At 39.0% G+C, this 20,346-nt stretch overlaps 2 protein-coding genes and 1 long non-coding RNA gene across 4 annotated transcripts in view; 2 read left to right on the forward strand and 1 right to left on the reverse strand.

The window, feature by feature from the left end:
* The first annotated feature begins 304 nt into the window (after nucleotides 1–304).
* Nucleotides 305–1,768, forward strand: LOC138760194 (homeobox protein Hox-A2-like). The gene is made up of 2 exons (XM_069930547.1): nucleotides 305–650; nucleotides 1,029–1,768. The coding sequence occupies exons 1-2, from the start codon at nucleotides 305–307 to the stop codon at nucleotides 1,766–1,768; spliced, it is 1,086 nt and encodes a 361-aa protein (XP_069786648.1).
* A 181-nt stretch (nucleotides 1,769–1,949) lies between these two features.
* Nucleotides 1,950–20,346, reverse strand: part of LOC138760196 (uncharacterized) — a 55,595-nt gene continuing 37,198 nt past the window's right edge. The window contains exons 1-2 of one of the 2 annotated variants that reach the window (XR_011355502.1): nucleotides 7,579–7,757; nucleotides 1,950–2,113 (exon numbers count right to left, since the gene is read on the reverse strand). This is a non-coding gene — a long non-coding RNA (uncharacterized lncRNA). Of the gene's footprint in view, nucleotides 2,114–7,578; nucleotides 7,758–20,346 lie in introns of those variants that run through there. The other variant, XR_011355503.1, reaches the window with a different exon arrangement.
* Nucleotides 7,834–9,717, forward strand: LOC138760195 (homeobox protein Hox-D1-like). Its single transcript, XM_069930548.1, has 2 exons — nucleotides 7,834–8,458; nucleotides 8,737–9,717. The coding sequence occupies exons 1-2, from the start codon at nucleotides 7,909–7,911 to the stop codon at nucleotides 9,093–9,095; spliced, it is 909 nt and encodes a 302-aa protein (XP_069786649.1). The 5' UTR covers nucleotides 7,834–7,908; the 3' UTR covers nucleotides 9,096–9,717.

Below are 20,346 nucleotides of genomic sequence, written 5' to 3' on the forward strand. Positions count from 1 at the left end.
TTGCCTTACATTAGAATATCTTGACCTGCGGAAGGCACAGTAAATGTTACCAACACCTTTCCAGATTTTATTTCAGAATAATTGAGAAAGCGGTCTTATTTTCCACTCTTGTCATTGGTTAATACGATCATGTGACGATTAAAAAAACCAGCCTCAATTCAACGGCGTGACCGTGTATTCAATAGACATAGTTTAATAATAGCACGGGCCCCCTTAGAGTTTGCAATCAGAATATTTCATAAATATACATTTTCAAAGAAATTGTCCAATAAGCAATTTTTCTACCGATTCTGCCCGAGCAGAAATGAACAACGAATTTGAGCGAGAGGTTGGTTTTATCAATAGTGAGCCATCGCTTGCCGAGTGCCTGACATCCTTTCCTCCTGTAAACGAGACATTTCAAAGTTCATCAATCAAGAACTCGATGCTTTCACACTCGACACTGATTCCTCCTCCTTCTGAGCAAAGCTTCTGCAGCGTGGACCCTGGTAACACACACCAAAATGGGAAAACCCACGCTTCAAAAGGCATTGGTCGGGCCACGTTAGGGGACAAACCTCTGGAATATCCGTGGATGAAAGAAAAGAAAAACCACAAGAAAAAAACCGTCCATGCGCCAGGATCATTCTCGTCCTGCTCATCAAATGAAGGTTGGGTCAATAATATTTATTTGTGCTTTTCTTTTAAATTTTGTGTTCAGAGATCGTGGTGCTTTTTAAACAAAGATCAATTTGAAACAGAAGCAAACGTTTAATTGATTGAAAGATGTCATACCCACAAAATGTTGATGCCTCCCCCCCTTCCCCCACCCCCCCCCCCCCCAACACTATTCAGAAGGTAACGCATTCTCGTGTAATTCCCCACAACTGGACTATACGCAGACAAACATCTGTGTCATTTTTCTATTGCTCTGCCTGGGCCATTACTTAAAAGGAAAGCTTCTGTGTCACGGAGACGGCCATTTTATGTTGCTGGGTTATTTGGTTAAAATTGTGGTGATTTTCGAGACTTTTCTTTGCTTGTTACAGAAAATGAAGAGCTTAATGAGCCAGATAACGGGAGCCCTTTTGACAGCTCCAGGCGACTTCGAACCACTTACACTAACACTCAGCTATTGGAGCTTGAGAAGGAATTTCATTACAACAGATACCTTTGTAGACCACGGAGGGTAGAAATCGCAGCTCTCCTCGATTTAACAGAAAGGCAAGTCAAAGTCTGGTTTCAGAACAGACGTATGAAACAGAAGAGACAAACTCGATTCAAACAAAGCCAAATCGCTGATTCAAAGCGCCATGTTGCCAACAATAATCAAAGTGGAATTTCCACCAGAAGTTTTGAGACACCTGTAAATAAATCTTTGAATCCATTAGAGAGTGAAAACATTACAAAGCAAGATATCTGTGGTCGTACACAGAAAGATACATTGAGTGATATCAGGAATGACCTACTCAGTGTGGTTGGCACTTCTCTGATCCCCACTGAGGGAGCCCAGAGCCATACTTTCCCTCAGAGTTCAGATGAAACAGACTGCCTGCTACATCTGCTGAAGAACTGCTCAGCTGGAACAAGCCCCAGCAGTCCGGAGAGTTTCAGTATCCCATCTCTGGAGGATTTAGACAGAATTACTATCGAACCCCGTCTAGATTGGGTAGAATTACCTCAAATGTCTTTGTTGGAAAATGAAGACACGTTAATTATTCCGTCCAATGTGTTTGACTTTTTAAGTGACCATTTTGCTTCCACTGATTTGCAGCAGTTGCAGTTTTAGTTTGAATTTCAGCTTATGCAAACATATTCGGCTGAGATACAAAAATACCTACTATTTCCAGTAACTCATTGGAAAGTCATGCCATTTGTTACAAGCCTCTTGGTCCAACATATAATCAACTATGGACCTTGAGCTCAACCTTGTGCCATAAATGAAAACAATGAAGTGCAAGAAAGAAAAGTATTTTCAATATTTTATTTTGAATATAAATATTGCATATTTGCAAAACGAAGTACGTTCCTTAAGTAACACATTATATCAACATACGGCATTTTAATAGCCTGGTGATCACGTTCAACCCAAGAGATGGTCTGCCTCAGTCCAAAATCCAAATCAGCAATATTCCTGGAAAATAACAAAAGAAAAAAAAAATTAACCAGCAAGCAAACAACGTTAACTATAATTGTACTCTGGCTGAAACAAAATTCGTTGATTGTGTTAAATAAAAAGGTTTTTTTTTTACAGAACGATCCATTGTGATAGAAAATACATTGATTAGAAATTGTGGGACTGCTTCCAGGCTTACTTACCTTAACTTAGTATTTAGAAATCAGGTTTAGAAAGAACTATAGGGTTGATTTTTCAAGCACCGTTGTGGAATTTTATTCAATATCAAGGATACTTCTGATGTTTAAAGTCCAAGAGATCCCTGATCATTTGCATGAAGAATGTCGCTCTTGAACAAAATTCTGAGCCACCCCAAGGGAACGATGACCAAGGAAAGACGCCATTTTGTTAGACTAATACAATTTAGCAGGCTGAATCGTCAAATATATAGGTATCCATTTAGAAAACAATGGCTCCAGAAATAACTGAATTGCCATGATCTAACTAGAATCCCTCCGAAGAAATATATGACATCTGGAAATATAAACAAATTCTGAAGACATCTCCAGGGCTGAATGAATGACACACTTCAGGTAGCCGTCAATTACTTTATATTGTATCATTTCTGGCTTGGTTAGCGCATTGATCGTATTATTCGTATTTCCAAATGTTCGCCAAATTAAAACTGGAATGAGAAAGATCAGATTGTAACAAGCGGGAAACATTTCTATGTCACCAGCAGCAGTTGATAAGATCGGCCCCGCAGAGCAATTTTTTTCAAAAACTGAATTGAAACGCTTTTGCATTCTCGAAAATATTTCCCCGAGTCATTTATCAATTGGATTCACAAGTTCTCGAAATTTATTGCACATAATAATGGCTTAAAACGGTTTAAAAACGAATAAAACAAGTCACAGTCTAAGCCAGAAATTCCAAGTCAAGGTGCAAATCGTTTTCCTGATTCTGGAGATGAACACGAATTTTATAAAACATCTACCTCCCTGGAGCAGCAAACAAATAATACTCTACTTAGGGGTTGGGGGGGGCGGGGGGGGGGGCGTTTTAAAATCCTTAACGCCCACGCGGAGTTGACATCGCGCTTTGGAACGCCCACGGTGCATATTTGTTGAGCCCAATAAATATTTATTTTTCAAAAATCCTTTTATGTCTTTATTTTTAACCAGATAAAACGCCATTCTCTGCATACTCTAACCTTCCTAGCTGTCTGGGGCTTTTTTGTTTACACAATCGACCTCTATCATGCATTTTATTGCTCAAACGGTATATCGTTTCACATTTCCGGATAAACTGTCTTTATATTGAAGGGGCAGCGTTTTTTTATTTACATGTGTTATTGGCGTGAAGACGTTAATGAACACTCGTTTAATTAATTACACTTTTGGTACTTTTAGAAACTATAAATTGAAATAAATTATTCTCGACCTCTGCAAATCTCTTCAATATTGTATCAAAAGTACTAAACATGTTTCAGTATATTTAATCGTACTGCATTTTTCCATCTGCATTCAATGCTGATCAAATTAGCAATAAATGCATTTAATTCTTTCCCCAACTCAACATGTTGTGCTTTCGTTCCACCGCAGTGAACTCATCCCCTCCAGCTTTATTCAGTTACAAGCGACCCTTTGACACAGCATAAGTTATGAAGATTTTTTTGCTGTTTTAATGAGTAGAAAACAAGGTATGTTTTCCAAAAATATTAAACTCCTTCTCCAAATAGAAACAATTCGTGAGATCATTGTTTACTGCGCTTGGTAATAAATAGCAGCGCTCCAGGAATCCGCACGCAATGGTCATGTGACAGCAGAATCAGTCATCATATTTCATGACTGGTATATTGACAACTAGCTGGTATATTTACAACCACTATTTCCGTTTATTTTACAAACATGATGGCTGTAAAAGCGCAATTGTAAATGAAAAGGAAGGCTAATTTGGGAATTTGAAACAACGTACTAGCAAATAAGGAGTTCTGGTGAAAGACTTGCAGCTAACTCTGGATGCATGCCTGTCAGCGGGGCATTGTTAAGAGTTCATCAATCATGAAATCTGCACTTTTCCCTCGACAGCAGTTCCTCCTACTTTAAAGCAAGCCACGGCCAGCTGGGATCCCTCCAGCAACCGCTGCCAAAGCGGACAAATGTGAAAACGAATAACACACCAGTCTAATCACGCCACAGACGAATCCTTCTGTACGGCCAGTCTTCGTCAAATCTGGATCCCTCGTTACTGCTCGTTAAAGGGGGTAAAAAAAAAATATTTCAAGGACATCAACGATTCTAGCTAGGATACGAAAGCTCCGTGTGCTTACATTATTTTCATGTTCGGCTGCTTTTGTGGTACAGGGTCATTTGCATTAACCTTTCTAAAACGTGGCACTAATAGATGTAGGCTCAAAGAATCCCTGATGTATAAAACGCAATATATTTTATTTACAGCATTACCTTTCCTCCTGTCGATTAACAGCACAGCTAATGGGAAACATATATAAATGCTATTTCTGTCGGGGAAATGCAACGATTGAAAATATTGTGACATAATTTTGGCGTTTAACAAAGGATTTAAGGAAGAAAGAAAGGGCTCACCGTAATCACGATAAAATAAAATGAAAACAAAATTAGTTCAGAGACAAGCCGGGGTTCCTCACAAGTGGCACAATTAGGAAACAACTCCCAGCGCTGTGCGAAAGCTCATATATCCAAACGGACCCTTTCACCTCCAGTTGCCAGTCGCCTCCATCCCCACCCCAACTCCGCCCCATCTGGTTACAGCGTTAAAATTGGAGGGAACTCACAGGCATTGGGGGTTTTATTAGAAAGCGTGGGAAAGTTATTGACATGGTTATCCGATTATACAAGCTCCTAGCCAACTCCGAGTCATGTGGACACGGAGAACATTTATCTGTAAATCTTTGGCCAAGTACTTGCAGAAAAAGCCACATCCTCTCTGTCAGGCGCTTAGCTGTCCTGCATCAAGTGAACCGATGATTAACTGTCGCGAATGCGAAAAAGGGCGCCATTCTTTAAATCTAGATGCACAGTGTGATATGAGAATAGGCCCACACAGTTTAGTCAAGTGAATACAATCTGTGATAAAATACGTGTGACATCCGCTTCTGAAGTGCCACACAATGCAAACCTCAGTCATTTGTGCTCAATACTGGCCAAATCAAATAACCCGCTTTCAAATTGATTGCAACTCGTTGCAGAAGGAAGTCTAGAAAGAGGTTGAAAGGAAGAATGGTTGCCTGTTTATAGAAGGAACCACACCCGTGGATTACTGTGCGTTCGGTTTTTAAAATAAAGTGAAATTGCGATGAATGTAAGTCAATACTCAAGGGCTTGCCTGCTTATTCAAAGCTGTAAAACAGACATGCGCACGGTGGTCAACTGAAAGCACAACCAGAATACTTTCAATATTATTTTTCTGTGGAAAATATACATATTCGAAGAAATTTTGGAAGTTGGACCTATTTTTGTATTTGTTCTTGCATTTAATACAATGATAATGGTCATCGGTTAAAAAAAATTGTTGGGAACTGGACCATGCAACACGTGTTGAGAAGTGACCGTCATCATATCACTGGCCGTGAAACTTGTGCTGCGACAGATATCAGGATAAATGAATGAACATTTACTGGGGACCCATATTCTTCGCAGTAGCCCAGTTCAAATGTTCACCACTGCATATCAAGACTAAATCTACCGATGTGAACAAAATGATTGTACTTGTATCGAAATATATAGATTTGAGAAACAATGTAAGGGAAACATTGCGTTTTAATGTGGCATTAAAGTGAGGAGCAAATCCATTTAATTGCTATATTTTAACCCTTGCTATGCCTCAAAGTATTTCATTAGCTTGGTAACGTTTTGAAACTTTTTGATTGGGACGTAAAAGGTGCGAAATAAATGTAACTTTTCGATACGCTGTTATTATTTTTTTACTTTAGAAGGCGACGTCCATCCTTCACACAAAAAACGGAAAGGCAATATTAGTGAAAGACAAATGCGAGGTGAATGGGAATGCGCATCTTCTTGATTTGTGTATGCAGGAATTTAGTCTCTTTGCAAATCCCATGGTAACTCTGCTTTCAAAGCCCTCAAACCCACTTCCCACTGAATTATGCATACCCGTTTTTTTTCTATATAGATCTTTAGATGGACGGGAAAAGCGTCTCCCATTTACTCCAACCGCAGAATAGCCACAACAACCTTATTATTACAGCACTCAAGCCCTCATTAAGATCCACGAGGAGAAAAAAAAGTAAGGAGCTTAAAAATTCAAGCAGTGGGACCAAAATCCACTTGTGATTCGGAGAGACGGACAGACCTCGGGGGGGGGGGGGGGGGGGGGAAATCGCACATACCGACGGAGTATGCGCACCTTCTGCAACTTTAAATTCAGAATAAAGCAGTGGATTTGCAGTCCTTTTATATGGTTAGGAAATTTTATTTCAAACCAATGCTTTTAACACAAACAGGCAGCAACTTTGTGAAACAAATTAGAATGCAGACTGCCCCTGGCGTTTAAAAAGAACAATTCTATCTGCCCTGTATATTCATTGCTCGAGGATGTTTTGACAGGCGAGTGGCTTCCACTCAGCTTCTCCCGGGGAAATAAATACACATTTGCCAAATAAAACAAAATATGATTTTATTGCATCGATTTCTCCTTACAAATCCTCTTACCCAGTTGTGCAGTTCGCAAAAAAAACACCATTTTATGTTAAAAAAAAGACTTCTTGTCTTACGTGATCTTCATTTTTATCACGACTGTTTACATCACACACTTGCCACAACCCCGGATGTGGATTAATATTAAAAAAGTTAATGGCAGCAAAGAAAGGTCAAAATTTCTATCCCAGCCTCTTGTATGTTATACGTGTGTATACATATGTATATCTTAACATTATACGTTAGCCACTCGTTTATTGTAATTTTGACATTATTTTACTGCTTTTAATGCCATTAATTGACAGGTTTCAGATTGGAAAGACAATCTTTCGGTTTCATATCGTCAACAAGAGAGTTCAGCGGCTTCTCCACTTGTGCAGCAGGCCCTGGGGTTAATATTGGGAAATCCGCAACCCGCATTATTATTATTACACGCAATTGGATCGTTTCTTGTGAAAAAAAATCAGCTCGACCTTTCAAAATAGATTTTTTCCAGCGTTTCTTTGTCGTTGACAAGTGAAGAAAACTGCGGCAGCCAGAGATAAGGCTTTACACTCTATCAACTAAGCCCTTGCACGCCAGAAACTCAAGACTAACGCAGAATCGTCGAACTCAGCCTGAAATTATTTAAACGGTTGTTAGGCGTTGTTCTGTCAATCTTTGATCTGTTCGTTATGTAACTGTAGTAACTCCTTTCGTGAACTATTCCTGACAGCAGACGAAGTGCCTGTACACGCCACCACAACACCCTCACTGCTCCGCACCCGGCTAACAGAAAGGTCTTACCTCTCAAAGGGCTTGCGGCGAATCGCCCTCTGCATGCACTTGGCGAACGAACGTCTGTCTCTGCGCGTTCTGCTGTTGATGCGATCCTAATGGAAGATGAGTGGATTGAAGAGTCCACTCCTTTCCGTGATACGGGAGGACCTTCGACCGCCATAGAATAGCGCTGGCTGTGGGTGCTGTGATTGGACGGGCATTGCCATGTGACTTCCTTGCTCTATATTAGGAATATTTACTTCCTCGACGTTGGAAGTGAAAGATCTGCTATGGTGATCGGGGAGAGACAGTAAACATCCCATCGCTGTACATCCCATTCTTCTCCTTATTGGAAGAATGAACTCTTACTTAGAATATATTCCCAGTGCAGACATTCTGACGTTTTCACCAAAGTTCTGTCGCAGTAATTCTCCATCTGTCTCCTTGAAGCAGTGCTCCGGAGAAGGTCGGTATGTAGCAATTGGGCCGGAAGGTGATCTGTCTCCCAGTCATCATCACCTTAATCAGGCTCTACCAGCCAGCCTCGAACTTTCCTATAACTCCTCTCCAACTGCAGATATTAACTTCTTACCTCAAAGTGATCGCGCCTGTGACTTTTCTTACCCTACGAACCAGGAGCTGGATGACACTGGGGGACTTATCTCGGTTTACTCAGGAGGCGCCTCTTTTCCACTCAGTGCAAACCGGCAAGAGTACAGTATCTTTGGTGGACAGGAACAGTACCAAACCTATGGCAAAGAGTTCCCAAACTTTTATTCCGGGCAATATCAGAATCTATCTCCTTCTCAAGGCGTTTACCATAGGTCGGGGTCCCCCACCACCGAAAAGGTCATCACAGCAAATACCTTCGAATGGATGAAAGTGAGGAGAAATCCTCCCAAAACAGGTTAGTCTTCTAAACGCTCTAACTCTAAGGAATCTGCAGTCGCGTGGATGCCTTCTGCACAATGCGTTCGAAGCAATAATTTAATATTAACCTTCGTTAACTCGAGACAAAGCAAAGGTGAGATTTGTTTTGCTTCTCCAGTTCATATGAATGGCATTAATATTAGAATCGTGAATCGAATACAGCTTGCAGAGAAAAACAACCTGCAACTGGCGGAATGCGTTTGCTAACTCGCTGTGCTATCCATATGTCTAACTATATACTATATATCTTTGCAGTGAAACCGACACACCACGGAATCGCCAGCCCTCCCAACACAACACGTACAAATTTCACCACTAAACAACTGACGGAACTGGAGAAGGAATTTCATTTCAATAAATACTTAACACGAGCCAGGCGGGTGGAAATAGCTAGCGCCCTGCATCTGAGTGAAACCCAGGTGAAGATCTGGTTCCAGAATAGAAGAATGAAGCAAAAGAAGAGAGAGAGAGAAGGCCTTGTCGCCAGTCTAGTCTGTTTAGGCGGTAGTCAGGACTCACCGCTCACAGAAACTTCTGACATATCGAACTCCACCTCGCCAGTGCCTTCCCCACCAACAAAGGGCAGGACGGAAACTCCCAGCCTTGCTGATTGAAGTAAATGTTCTGAAAAGCAAGACTTATTTCCTTGACCACATAAATTACACAACAGTATCTGCCTCGACATATTAGCACATGACCGCCTTTCTCACATTCATTGTAAAGCTGCCAGAAGGTGAAGCATTTCTACATATTGGTTTGAGGTTATTTTGAATGTTATAGTTGTTGAATCAGACAACATTTAAGTTTGGTCAATGTCTTTATTTTGACTTGCAATGTACATTAACAAATTTATCATTTAAAGTTAAGTACAACTGTTAAACTAATGATAGTAAATGTTTTTACACGTTTGCACAAGCACTGAGAAAGCTGGGGTAAGTCTGACCATAAACAGGCTGCCATGGTGTTGCAAGTTTATTTCTCTGTGTACTGACTTGCGGGGGTTACTTGTGTGAAGTAATTTGTTTACGTGTAGTATTTGTATTGATCTACGTGTGATGGCAATGAGAATGTAATGTAGCATGTTCAATACAGCTGGTCAATGAGTGGAATTTGCACAATTTATGCCTCAGGTTTAAAGGTTGCAGTAGCTGCTATGTAACACTGTGCCTATCTACAATAGATTTACTAGGAAATATAATATTTGGCTACTCTACCTCGTTACACAAAATAAAAAAAAATGACGATCAGGTTGTATTCTGTTTTATTATCCGAATTGACTTCAAAGTCTGTAATTTTTAATCTGTTATAAGAAATGATTTGTCAGCATTTATAATTGGTACCAAACACAGCAATAGCTAAAGCTTGGAACAAATTAACTGTTCCAAACATCTAATATTTCCTTTTCATATACAGGACTTATTAATTAGGCCAAAAGGGGCATTTACTTTGATCTAGAATGTACTTGAAGGATGAAAACACAGCAGATCAAAGCAAAAGTGAATTTTAAATGAGTACAATACATTGCCAACTAAAAGAACCATCAGGCCTGCTACTTTTAGCTGGTGTGGATAGTTTTTATAGTAAAATTATTATCATTTTACCTTTTATTGTCATTGCTGCTCTAATATTTATTTAATCGAAATATAGTTGAAAAATCTAGAAGATTAGCTCTCTCCAAAGGGAAGGGAAGATAAGCAAGCTTTTGCATTATTAATATGTTATAATGAGTACACTTGCATTGAAAATCTTTACTCAGCAAATTTCTAAGCAATGGTCAATACACTAGAGAGAGAAAACATTAATTCCACTTCCTGCTCAATTCAATAAAAGATGGTTTTAAAATTTTTGTACCATGTACGGTGAGGTAAAAGCATTTCTTATATCACCCAGTTAAAAACCAAAGTTCTCCATTGTTGGTTGTAATAAGGAACATAAGTCAATAATTGGTGGTGAAATAAATTCAGTTTCTTGAAAAAAATTGCTTCACTGTTATGTAAGAACAGGTAAATGCAAAATGAACAGCTTTGCTTGTGAATAACAAATGGCAGTTGTGTAATTTGTCAAAATTACACCATCAATTTTAAATGTAACTTTTTCATGTTTATTCTCTGACAGCTGTGTTTGAATTACAACTTATGTTGGCAGATTACTGTGGTTAATACTGTAACCACGTTTAATTTACAGCTCTATTTTAAAGCACAATTTTGAAGTAGCCAATTGAATACCAGTTACAAATGATCACTCTTGATTATACTGAAAATTCAAGCAAGGGTCTACTAATCCCTTTTTTTAATGTTTGATGAACCCTAAAATTCAACATGTGCAATATGAATGGAAAATGTTAAACTAAGTGAAACAGCTTGCCTTTATACCCAACGTCTTTCACTCATAACGCTGCCAAGGAGTGGTTTTGAAATACAAGAACAATGTTGATGATAAAAAAAACATTTATATTTCCATCCATGGCAATATATTTTAAGACTAACTTTTCAATAATCTTGAGGACAACACGCCCAGAGTGGATTTTATGTTCAATGTTAACGTGTACATTAAAATTTGGTCTTATTTTTAAACAAGTGAAATTCACCAATTTTCCACACTAATTTCTTACATCGCGATTTTCCGTTAGGTTTTGATTGTCCACTTTTCCGTATTTCTGAGGAATTGAAAAGAGAAAATCGGAACTCAAAATGCCATTGTTATTCTGGAACTAAATAGGTTTTCCAGAAAGTAGTAAAAAAGGAGAATGTAATCAACATGCCAATATTTTAGACCCAAATGTTTCAACCATTTGGTCCTATCGGTTCGGTGTTAATTACAGTTCCACTAAATAACACACAACAGTCTCCTAGAAGCTACATTTCAAAGAACGGCTGAAGCCGTAAATTTTACAATGACCTCCTAGGGAATCCACTCGGGGATCTTTGATATGAAATCCACGATTCTTTCATGATGACTCCCATTTTTCTGTGCCCAGGGAAATGGTTCGTTTAGAAGATGATGACATATTATAGCTATTTTGCTTTCAGGCCAAGACGAATGCTACACCCAGACGGAGAAATTAGTTTAAAAACGTGATGCTTTTTGAGAACATGAGTAAAGTGATGCCAGGTGACGCCTCGGGAGATGCGTTATCCCGGTGCGATTGCATGTTGTAAACTTGCAGGTCTTGTGTTTTGTCCCTTGCTGTTAGGCGCCTATTGTTCGCTTTTATGTTATCATACCCCTCTGGTCTCAATGGTGATTACTCCCAAAAGCTCCTGAAGAGCGGGGAATGCGAGGGATTTTATTAGGACAATGCGAAAACTGTTCGTTACTGTGACTATATTGTACAAGTCACAATACTCGTTTGCACTTGTTTGATATCCCGTTTTACTGCAGCTCACAGCGGAAGGACTATTCAATATTTACTCTGCCTGAATAAGGTTGTGGAAGGGTGAACCATAGCAGGCATCCTACCGACCCCACCCCCAGAACCAGGTTCACTGAAAGTTCATGAAATAAATAACCAGATCGATCTTTAGTTTCCTCGGGTTCCTACTGTGATCACAATTCAATATCCCCCCCCCCCTTCTCAAAACGAACCACCACAAAATATATGCTTGCCTTTATCTGGTCAGAAAACTTGCTTTTATTCCGCGAATTTAAAAGGTGATGCACACTTCTTATCTGTAAATAGACTTAAAGGTCAAAGTTCACCGTGCCACTGCATATATGAATATTTTACCTTATTTTATGCTGACGGGACAATTAATCTGCCGCCAACTCATTGAAAATATCAAGGGCGTGTCATATATGGGCTATTCGCTAATGCCGATTATTTTTGACGTTTGTACTAGATAATACAACAGTTATCTAAATTACAGTATATTACAAGGTTAATTGGATAATACTGAAGTTTGTTGCAAATAACTCTTATCGTATGAGGATTATGTTTCAATCAATGTCGTAGGGAAACCAACGCTGACAAAAATAAAGCAATCAAAACGCCCTGGGCTCAGGCAGGATTGTTGCAGGGATGATAACCTCATTCCTTGGCAGCAGACCTTCACCGTTTTGTGTCGAGTTTATCAGTTTGCGCTGAAAACATGTGATAAATATAAACATGGTCCATACTTCACCATTTCTGCCACCCTCATCACACATTTTCCCCCTCCTCTCTAGGCTTTCAAGAGGGACCTTTCCCTTCGCAACTCGGAACCCATTCTTCATTCAGTCTGGCCTTCTCATGGCAACGTCTCCTGCATTTGCTGGAGGTGGAACACCTAGTATTTTGTATCCTGACCTTTCCTCATCCAGGGCCCAAGCAATACTGCGAGGTGATAAACTCCGTGTACCTTATTCGATTATATGTATTTTGTTCCTGATGTAATTTCTGATGATGAGAACAAATGCCTGCAGATTTACCTGCGACCCTTTGCTATACCCACCACTCCAAATTCTCTAACCTCACTGCTATTGAAATGTTGAAGAAATAATTGGACAGACGCGTTGATAAGATGGGCTTTGAGGCCAAAGGGAGGCAGATGGGGACTAGTATGGGTGAGACATGGGCATATGGACCGAAGGGCCTGTTTTCAGCCGCCTCTGCTTTTCCTGTGAAACTTAAATTACGTGGAGTTCGGCCCGTCGTGTACATGCTGACCATCAAATACTCATCCATACTAATTCGATTCTCCGGCATTCGACCCATAACTTTGTATATCATGGCGCTTCAAGAGTTCATCTAAATTTTCCGTCAAAGTCTATCTGACTGCAACGCCGTAGTTCCGCACCCACCACCACTCCACCTCCAAACAATTCATTCCAGATTTCAAAACTCACCGGCAGAAAACATTCTTCATCTGGTTCCCTCTGAATCTCACACCCCTGGCCTTAAACTCTACCCTCTGTGTTTAAGGGGAAGGGAGAGAGCTCTTCACTATCTAATCGTAATGTTGAATAAGGAAAACAAATCGAGCCCATCCAAATTTCACTCATAGCCGGAACGCTCCATCCCAAACAAAACTTTTTTTTTCCCATGAACCTTCTCATTAGATACGTCTAGACTATTCACTGATTAGATGGGTTTCGGCTAACTACTGCTTCGATTGTTCTTTACCAATTAATAATTGGTGATCGTTGTGCTTTGGTTTAGTTTGCTTTGAATCATTCCTTTCTCATTTAATCTCTTCTGTCTTGGAATCTATTCCCACGCACCTTTACACGTTCGTTTTCTCTTCCCTGCATCTATACTTGTTCATTTATCTGTTTAAAACGTTCATTTCTGATGAAAACATCAACCCGGAAAATAAATGATGTTTCTCCTTTTCAAGATACTTACTATCTGACTGTTGAACCTATTCTGCTCGTAAAATACTTTGGCATGTTTCTGAGAATGAAACTAATTCGATGACTCCGAGGATGAGGATATGTGTTATCGTGTTCATGTCCCCATGTGCCATTTGTTGGCGAACAACGCTCGGCACTAGCTTATTTTGATATTTATCTGAATAGAATTATTCAGATTTTATCGTGCTCCTTTACAGTTACCATAGCAACTGCAAGAAATTAAACTTTTTTGGACACAGGAAGTAAATCACAACGCGCAGCGTTGTTCAGATTTTTGTATCTTCAAATATTTGAGAAAATTTGGCATTGATACTTCTTGAGCATTCAGTAACCTGGCAAGAGTCAAGATCATCGATTAATAAAAGTTGTACGGCCTGCAGTCCTTGATGGAGCGATGTAACATTAATGATTCCCGTAGACTTACTGAATCTAGGTGACGAGCATTGTTCTAACATTCTCACACAACGTACTCAATGACAAAAGGAAAAGCCTACTATAAACGATCTCTACATGTCTTCTTCTATAACCAGGCATAATATGCTTAATTTTAAGAACAACTGAAAAACGGGTCCTGCAAGATACACTTACGTTTAAGTGAAGAGTAGTTAAAGAACTATGAATATATAATTTAAAATCACAAATGACTTTATTGCTTTCATTTGAAACCATTCCATATGAAGAAGCTTCAAGCAATGCTTTGATAAGAGGGTCATGAAAATTAGCATTTTGTGAATAAACCTAGTATATACTATTGCCAGTGCTGCAGGGGTAGAGATTATCCAACTGAAAATTAATTTAATTTAGATGCGACGATTCCCTTCAGCAGGACACCATTGCAGTGGGGACATGTTTATTGTTCCGCTAAACATGACCCTTTGAAGAATAGTTTTCTGCGCATGTGCATGAGAATCTCTGGTCCTAAGAAAAAAAGCCGTTGAATGTACTGAGGGTCAAGAGATGTGACAAAGTGAAGAACATACATCTTTTCTTCGACGTTTCCACAATAAACACCATCGCCAGCCATTTGGCCGATTGTGCAAGTTGGTCAGGAAGACCACAACGATCACCAGTTATTATATTTTGCATCGTAGCAAATGACCAAAAAGAAAGATGATAATATCTGCTTTTACGATTGAGTAAAAATTTGAACAGCATTAGACGAATAACAAGGTTTTTTTTAAAAAATCTTTGCTTTATAATTCTGTTTCGAAACCCAGGATGACCAACTACTAATTCGACCTCTAATTAGACTTGGTTAAATATTAATTAGAAATTAAAGAACCAAATATTAAATAATGTATTTAAATTGATAAACAATAACTTACTAAAATATTCTAAAACTACCAGAATATACAGGATACTTTTAGTAGTGAAATGGTACTCATTAAGTAAAACTATATAATGCCTACAAAGCAGAGGGTTGAAATGTAAAACCGAATCCAATATTGAGTAACACATCAAATTATCCGAATTGGATGTCTTATTCTAATAAATTATCCCACAATTTTAATAACTAAGTGCAACATGATATGTTTCACACTCTTTATTATTCAAAATATCTTGCTATTTTTCTATATTCTCGAAATTCATTAGTTTAACTCTAATGAGTTAAATAGACAGTGAACGAGAAAAGAAATCACTGCATACTTCCTACACACTTCTATTAATAGACTTCTTGCACTCTAATTGAACGTTTTACTGTGCTCCCAGCGCATTGGCATCCAGTCCAACCCGCAGTAAAAGTAATAATGAAATTGCAGAAGAAATGGCGGCTTATCTAATCGCGGATTGCAATGGACCACGAAGAAGATATTACAATCAATAATTTTGATATTTTCTTGAGCAGACTGTTTCTTTGGGGAATCGAAAACGGCTCCATTATTTGGAGTAAAACAAAAATACAGTCAACTGATTCCATTCTCCTTGCTATTTAATCGCAGGGTTTAAATCACTGAGCTTCCTTTCCTTCCTGCACAAGGAGTAATTATATTTCACTGCAATAGCGCACCGATCTACAAGTAAGTGGGAACGCAGAATTTATGTTTATTCGACTCCACAACTATTAAACTTGTTCCACATATTAGTTTGAATTATAAAGTCTGTCATGAATGAAATATTATAACACCATCCAACTATACCAGGGTAGCCGATTACCAGGGTAATCGAGCTTTCGTTTCTAAGGCGCGTCAAAAGTTAAATAGCCAAGGATGCATTAACTGTCGATTCATATTTCAGTCCTCGTGTATTCTATGGGAAATGTAATATTTTGCACAGAAGAGGACTGGTTAGTGCATTTGAGTGGAGACTGACCTACCTCCTCTGACACTGTGGTTCAAATTCAGTGCTGACAGAATAATTGAATTTGTCTGTGTCAGAACCCTAAGTGAGTTTGGTCAGTCTCAATCTAGTAACTAGTTAACGTGGGCCTGCGGCACAGAACTGTCCAGTTCGGTACTAATTGACAGCTTCTCTCAAAGAAACCACAGATCTGGTGTGGTAAATTGGAAAACAAATCATGTCAGTGCAACAGCGGGCGTTGTTGGGACCAAATAGAACCGAGCTCTGTACACGACCTGGAAATGTTTGATGACACCGGACGCCTGAAGTGGAATCAATTCAATATCCTTGCACAGAGGTGAAGTTTCGTGATCTGATTTATATCTGCAGTTCTTCATGATCGTAAGGAATATAATTTTCCGCAGCTTGCATTTTATCTATTGTTTTAAATAGGCGCTTTAGTTCAGTATTGATCAATAAGAATGCTCCAATTCTGAACTATTTTTAAAATAATAAACCATTATCTCCAATAAGTCTTTTTAAATTTCTAAATCAGTCTCATCTATTATGGATCGAACACTTAACTTATTTACTTATAATAGTCTTAACTATATTTCTATTATATGCTCGCGAAGAATCAAACGCTTTGGTGAAAGTAATTTCAAAATGCCCGAGTTGTAAATAGTACATGAAAACAATAGAATTAAATATAAAAGATGCTTATTACAGACCAGTCGATACGCTTCTACCCCCGGATGCTGCCTGACCCGAAGTTTGCTCAGGACTCCAGCATTTGCGAGTCAATACGCTTATACGTGGTTGACTATTCTATTACAGCGAGATGGTTCTTTAAATGAAATTGTTCATGCCAAATTAAGTTATTCTTGCACGAGAATTGCACGAATTTGGAGTAGCTTTGACATAACCAGACCAACTTTGTTTAACCAGGATTTGAAATAAGTATTCACGATATTCCGCAAAAACAGGTCACTTGCTGCAGACTTGAACGAATTCTATCATTTCTGATTTCCACTGCTTAATCTTAAAATCTATTGAGTTTCCCTTAGTAACGGACACGATGCTCATGTATTCCTCATCACAATTTTATTGCCTAGTTTTGTCGTGATGAGGTTAAATACTTCAGCTGGAGTTTCAAAATGATCATATCCGCAAAGAATAAATTATAACTGACCATAATTACGAATCGGAGAATTGTTACAACACAAAGAGAGGCCATTAAGCGCCGCCCTTCCACCAGATCAAAGTTATGATTACTCCCCCTCCCCTTCTCTATAGCCTTTCCATTTTTCCCCTCTGCCATCTATGTATCCAACATGGAATCTGCACAGTGGTTTCCAGATTCCAACCGTGAAAATATCCTATGTAACCACCAATTCTCCTGCTTTATTTCATTGCAAAAACCTTGATCCCTCCACCAATGGGAAAAGCATCCCTCCATTCATTCTGTCCAGACCTTTCCTATTTTACATACTTTTAAAATCAAATCTTCCCAGAGTCATCTTCCCCAAAGAAATTAGCCCCAGTATCTCAAATCTAATCGTGTAATTGTATTCTTTCATACTGGGAGCCAATCCGAGATCGTTTTAAAAAAATCCTTTCTAATGCTTTCGACAACGATCAGAATGGTCCCGATGAGTCCAGGCCAGTGTTTATACAGATCAGCAGAACCTCTTTATTGGTAAACCCAGAATTGTCTTCAACTTATTAATCATATTCTGAACCTGAAATGAGATGGTTAATGATTTGTGCCTCCATGCTCCCAAATCTCTCTGGCTCATACTGCATGATCCCCTTTAGAACAGTATCCTTTGCGCTCTTTTCTCTCTCCTTATTCTTCAACCCTTCACAGTCAACCATTCTACTCGCATACTGAAATAAGTATAATTGTTCAAGTTGAAATATTGCTGTGAGAAATATTAGCTTTCACCACCAAATCAAAGTCATTAATATAGATTAAAATATATGACCTTGTGTGATATCACAAGCTATCTCCTCCCATTCTGAGAAACAACTTTTCACCAAGAACCGCACACATCGCCAAATCTTGTATCCATGGTATTGATGTTCCATGATTTTTGCTATGAGTTTCAACCTTGCTGATACCCAAAAGGCTTCTGCAAGTAAGGAGTGCATTTTTTTTTTGTCTCTGAGGGTTCAAGTCTTGCTGCAGGACTAGCCGTTGGCGGTACTGGCGGATTACCGCAATACATTCCTTTCAATTCACCAGTTAACTATTGAGGACGTACAGTGCAGACAATTTTAACGCAGAAGTTTTCTCGGACAGACTTAAAAGTAAATTTAGGCATTAGTATTAATTCTTAAACTGACACGCATCAGAATTAAAACATACATCTCGGAGAAAAGGTGGAGTAAATAATGTTACACTGATATTTATTTAATCTCAGAGGGGGCAAATTCGCAATTGATTTTCCTAACAAATAGTGACCATAAATCATTAGGGTGGAAAACACTTAGGTTGTACAAAAGCTGTGAAAAACATTGTAAAAATCATCTTAATTGTTCCACATTAGGATGAAGACCGAAACAAGTATAATATATGTAAATATATTTGTGAAATATAGCAATTTCCAGTGATCGCAATATTTTTTCCTATCTACTTGCACCGAAAACCTGCTCCAAAAGGTTTTACCATTGACTTGCTCCCTTCCTTTTGAATTGCAGAATGTGAATAGGTGAAGTTTGGTTATCAGATTCGTTTATTCTCCGGAAAAAACAACCTTCTCGCGATTGTTTCCGCAGCATCCCTGGCCTTTGCCACAGTCCCTGATAATTAATGTTAACTGCTCCCAGCCACACGATGTCCAGGTAAATTTGCAGTTGTGGAGAATTCAGTTTTACACCTTGCAAGTCAGAGTCTCGATAAAAATCTTTTTTTGTCCCCCCAGGGTGAAAATGTCCAATAATAGAGGGCACAGATTTAAGGTGAGGTGGAGGGTGGGGCGAATTTAAGGGAGATGTGCTAGAAGTGTTTTTTTTAAACAGTGTGCTGCAGTCTGGAATGCGCTGCAAACTGAAGGTTGTGGAAGCAGATGTTATGTTTAAGAGGCATTTAGACAGGCACATGGGCAGACAAGGAGTGGAGGGATATAAACTATATGCCAGTAGATGAATGTGTTTAAATTGGCATCTTGGTCAGCACAGATATGGTGAACTAAAGGGTCATTTCCTCTGCCATTGCACCATGCTCTGTGAAAAAAAAAGGGCAATATAGTAGTATTTTTGCAGTAATTCTTTAAATTCAACAGATCTTTCTTCCACTCTTGTTGTAGATACAAGATCATTCAAAGTTGTGTATGCAGAGGAGTTTAAAATAGTCGATTCCATTACAGCCTTGAAAATATATTTGAGCATGTCTCTGCGTATCCTTCACACAACCATATCAAATCCAGTGGTCATCCTGGTTCAATGAGAAGTGAAGAAGGGCATGGTAGGAACAGCAACAAGCAGACCACAACATACATTACCTACCACCTGAATGATCTCCTTGCTGATTGTCACTGGAAAATTCTTCTCAACCACCTCCTCCCACTGGCAAAGAAATACTCCTCTATTTATAGTGTGTTTATTGAGAGGCACTGTTGACATGACTTTTTTAATCATTTATAATTTAGAGATACAAACTGTAACAGGTCCTTCAAATCACCAGCCTGTGTTGTGCAAATACGTGTCCAATTAACCAAAATTGACCAAAAAACATTGTACGTCTTTGGAATGTGGGAGGAAACTGGAGGAAACCCATGTAGACACGAGAATGTACAAACTCCTTACAGACAAGCGCTGGATTCAAACCCAGATCACTGGTGGTGTAACAGCGCTGTGGTAACCATTATACAATTCCAAAATAAAATTGTAGATCACAGCATGGATAACCATATGCAGACTCTTTCAATTTCCCAGAAGCCTTCAATTAGAGTGATTGAGAAACAACTCAGGAGATGTTTCACAATCCTGAGACCATTACATCCCAAAAAGCAAGAACAAACACCATAAAATAGAAACGATGCTTCACTACCTGATGAACTGAACCCCTTTTATGCTTGCTTTGAGAAGGAGAATTCAATGTTACCCACTAGAATCCCTGCAGAAGCTGACACCCTGTGATATCTGTCTCTGAGGCTGACGACAGAACATCATTCAAGAGGGTGAACCCTCACAAAGGCATCAGGCCCTGATGGAGTACATGGCAGGGTACTGAAAATCTGTGCCAACTAACTA

The sequence above is a fragment of the Narcine bancroftii genome, chromosome 4 (assembly GCF_036971445.1).
Source record: "Narcine bancroftii isolate sNarBan1 chromosome 4, sNarBan1.hap1, whole genome shotgun sequence".
Lineage (NCBI taxonomy): Eukaryota > Metazoa > Chordata > Chondrichthyes > Torpediniformes > Narcinidae > Narcine > Narcine bancroftii.

Bases quoted from the DNA above. Each gene is read 5' to 3' on its own strand.
- LOC138760194 (XM_069930547.1), top strand. From the start codon at position 305: ATGAACAACGAATTTGAGCGAGAGGTTGGTTTTATCAATAGTGAGCCA. The intron at 651-1,028 runs GTTGGGTCAATA...TGCTTGTTACAG, and splicing joins GTCCTGCTCATCAAATGAAG to AAAATGAAGAGCTTAATGAG.
- LOC138760195 (XM_069930548.1), top strand. From the start codon at position 7,909: ATGAACTCTTACTTAGAATATATTCCCAGTGCAGACATTCTGACGTTT. The intron at 8,459-8,736 runs GTTAGTCTTCTA...ATATCTTTGCAG, and splicing joins GAGAAATCCTCCCAAAACAG to TGAAACCGACACACCACGGA.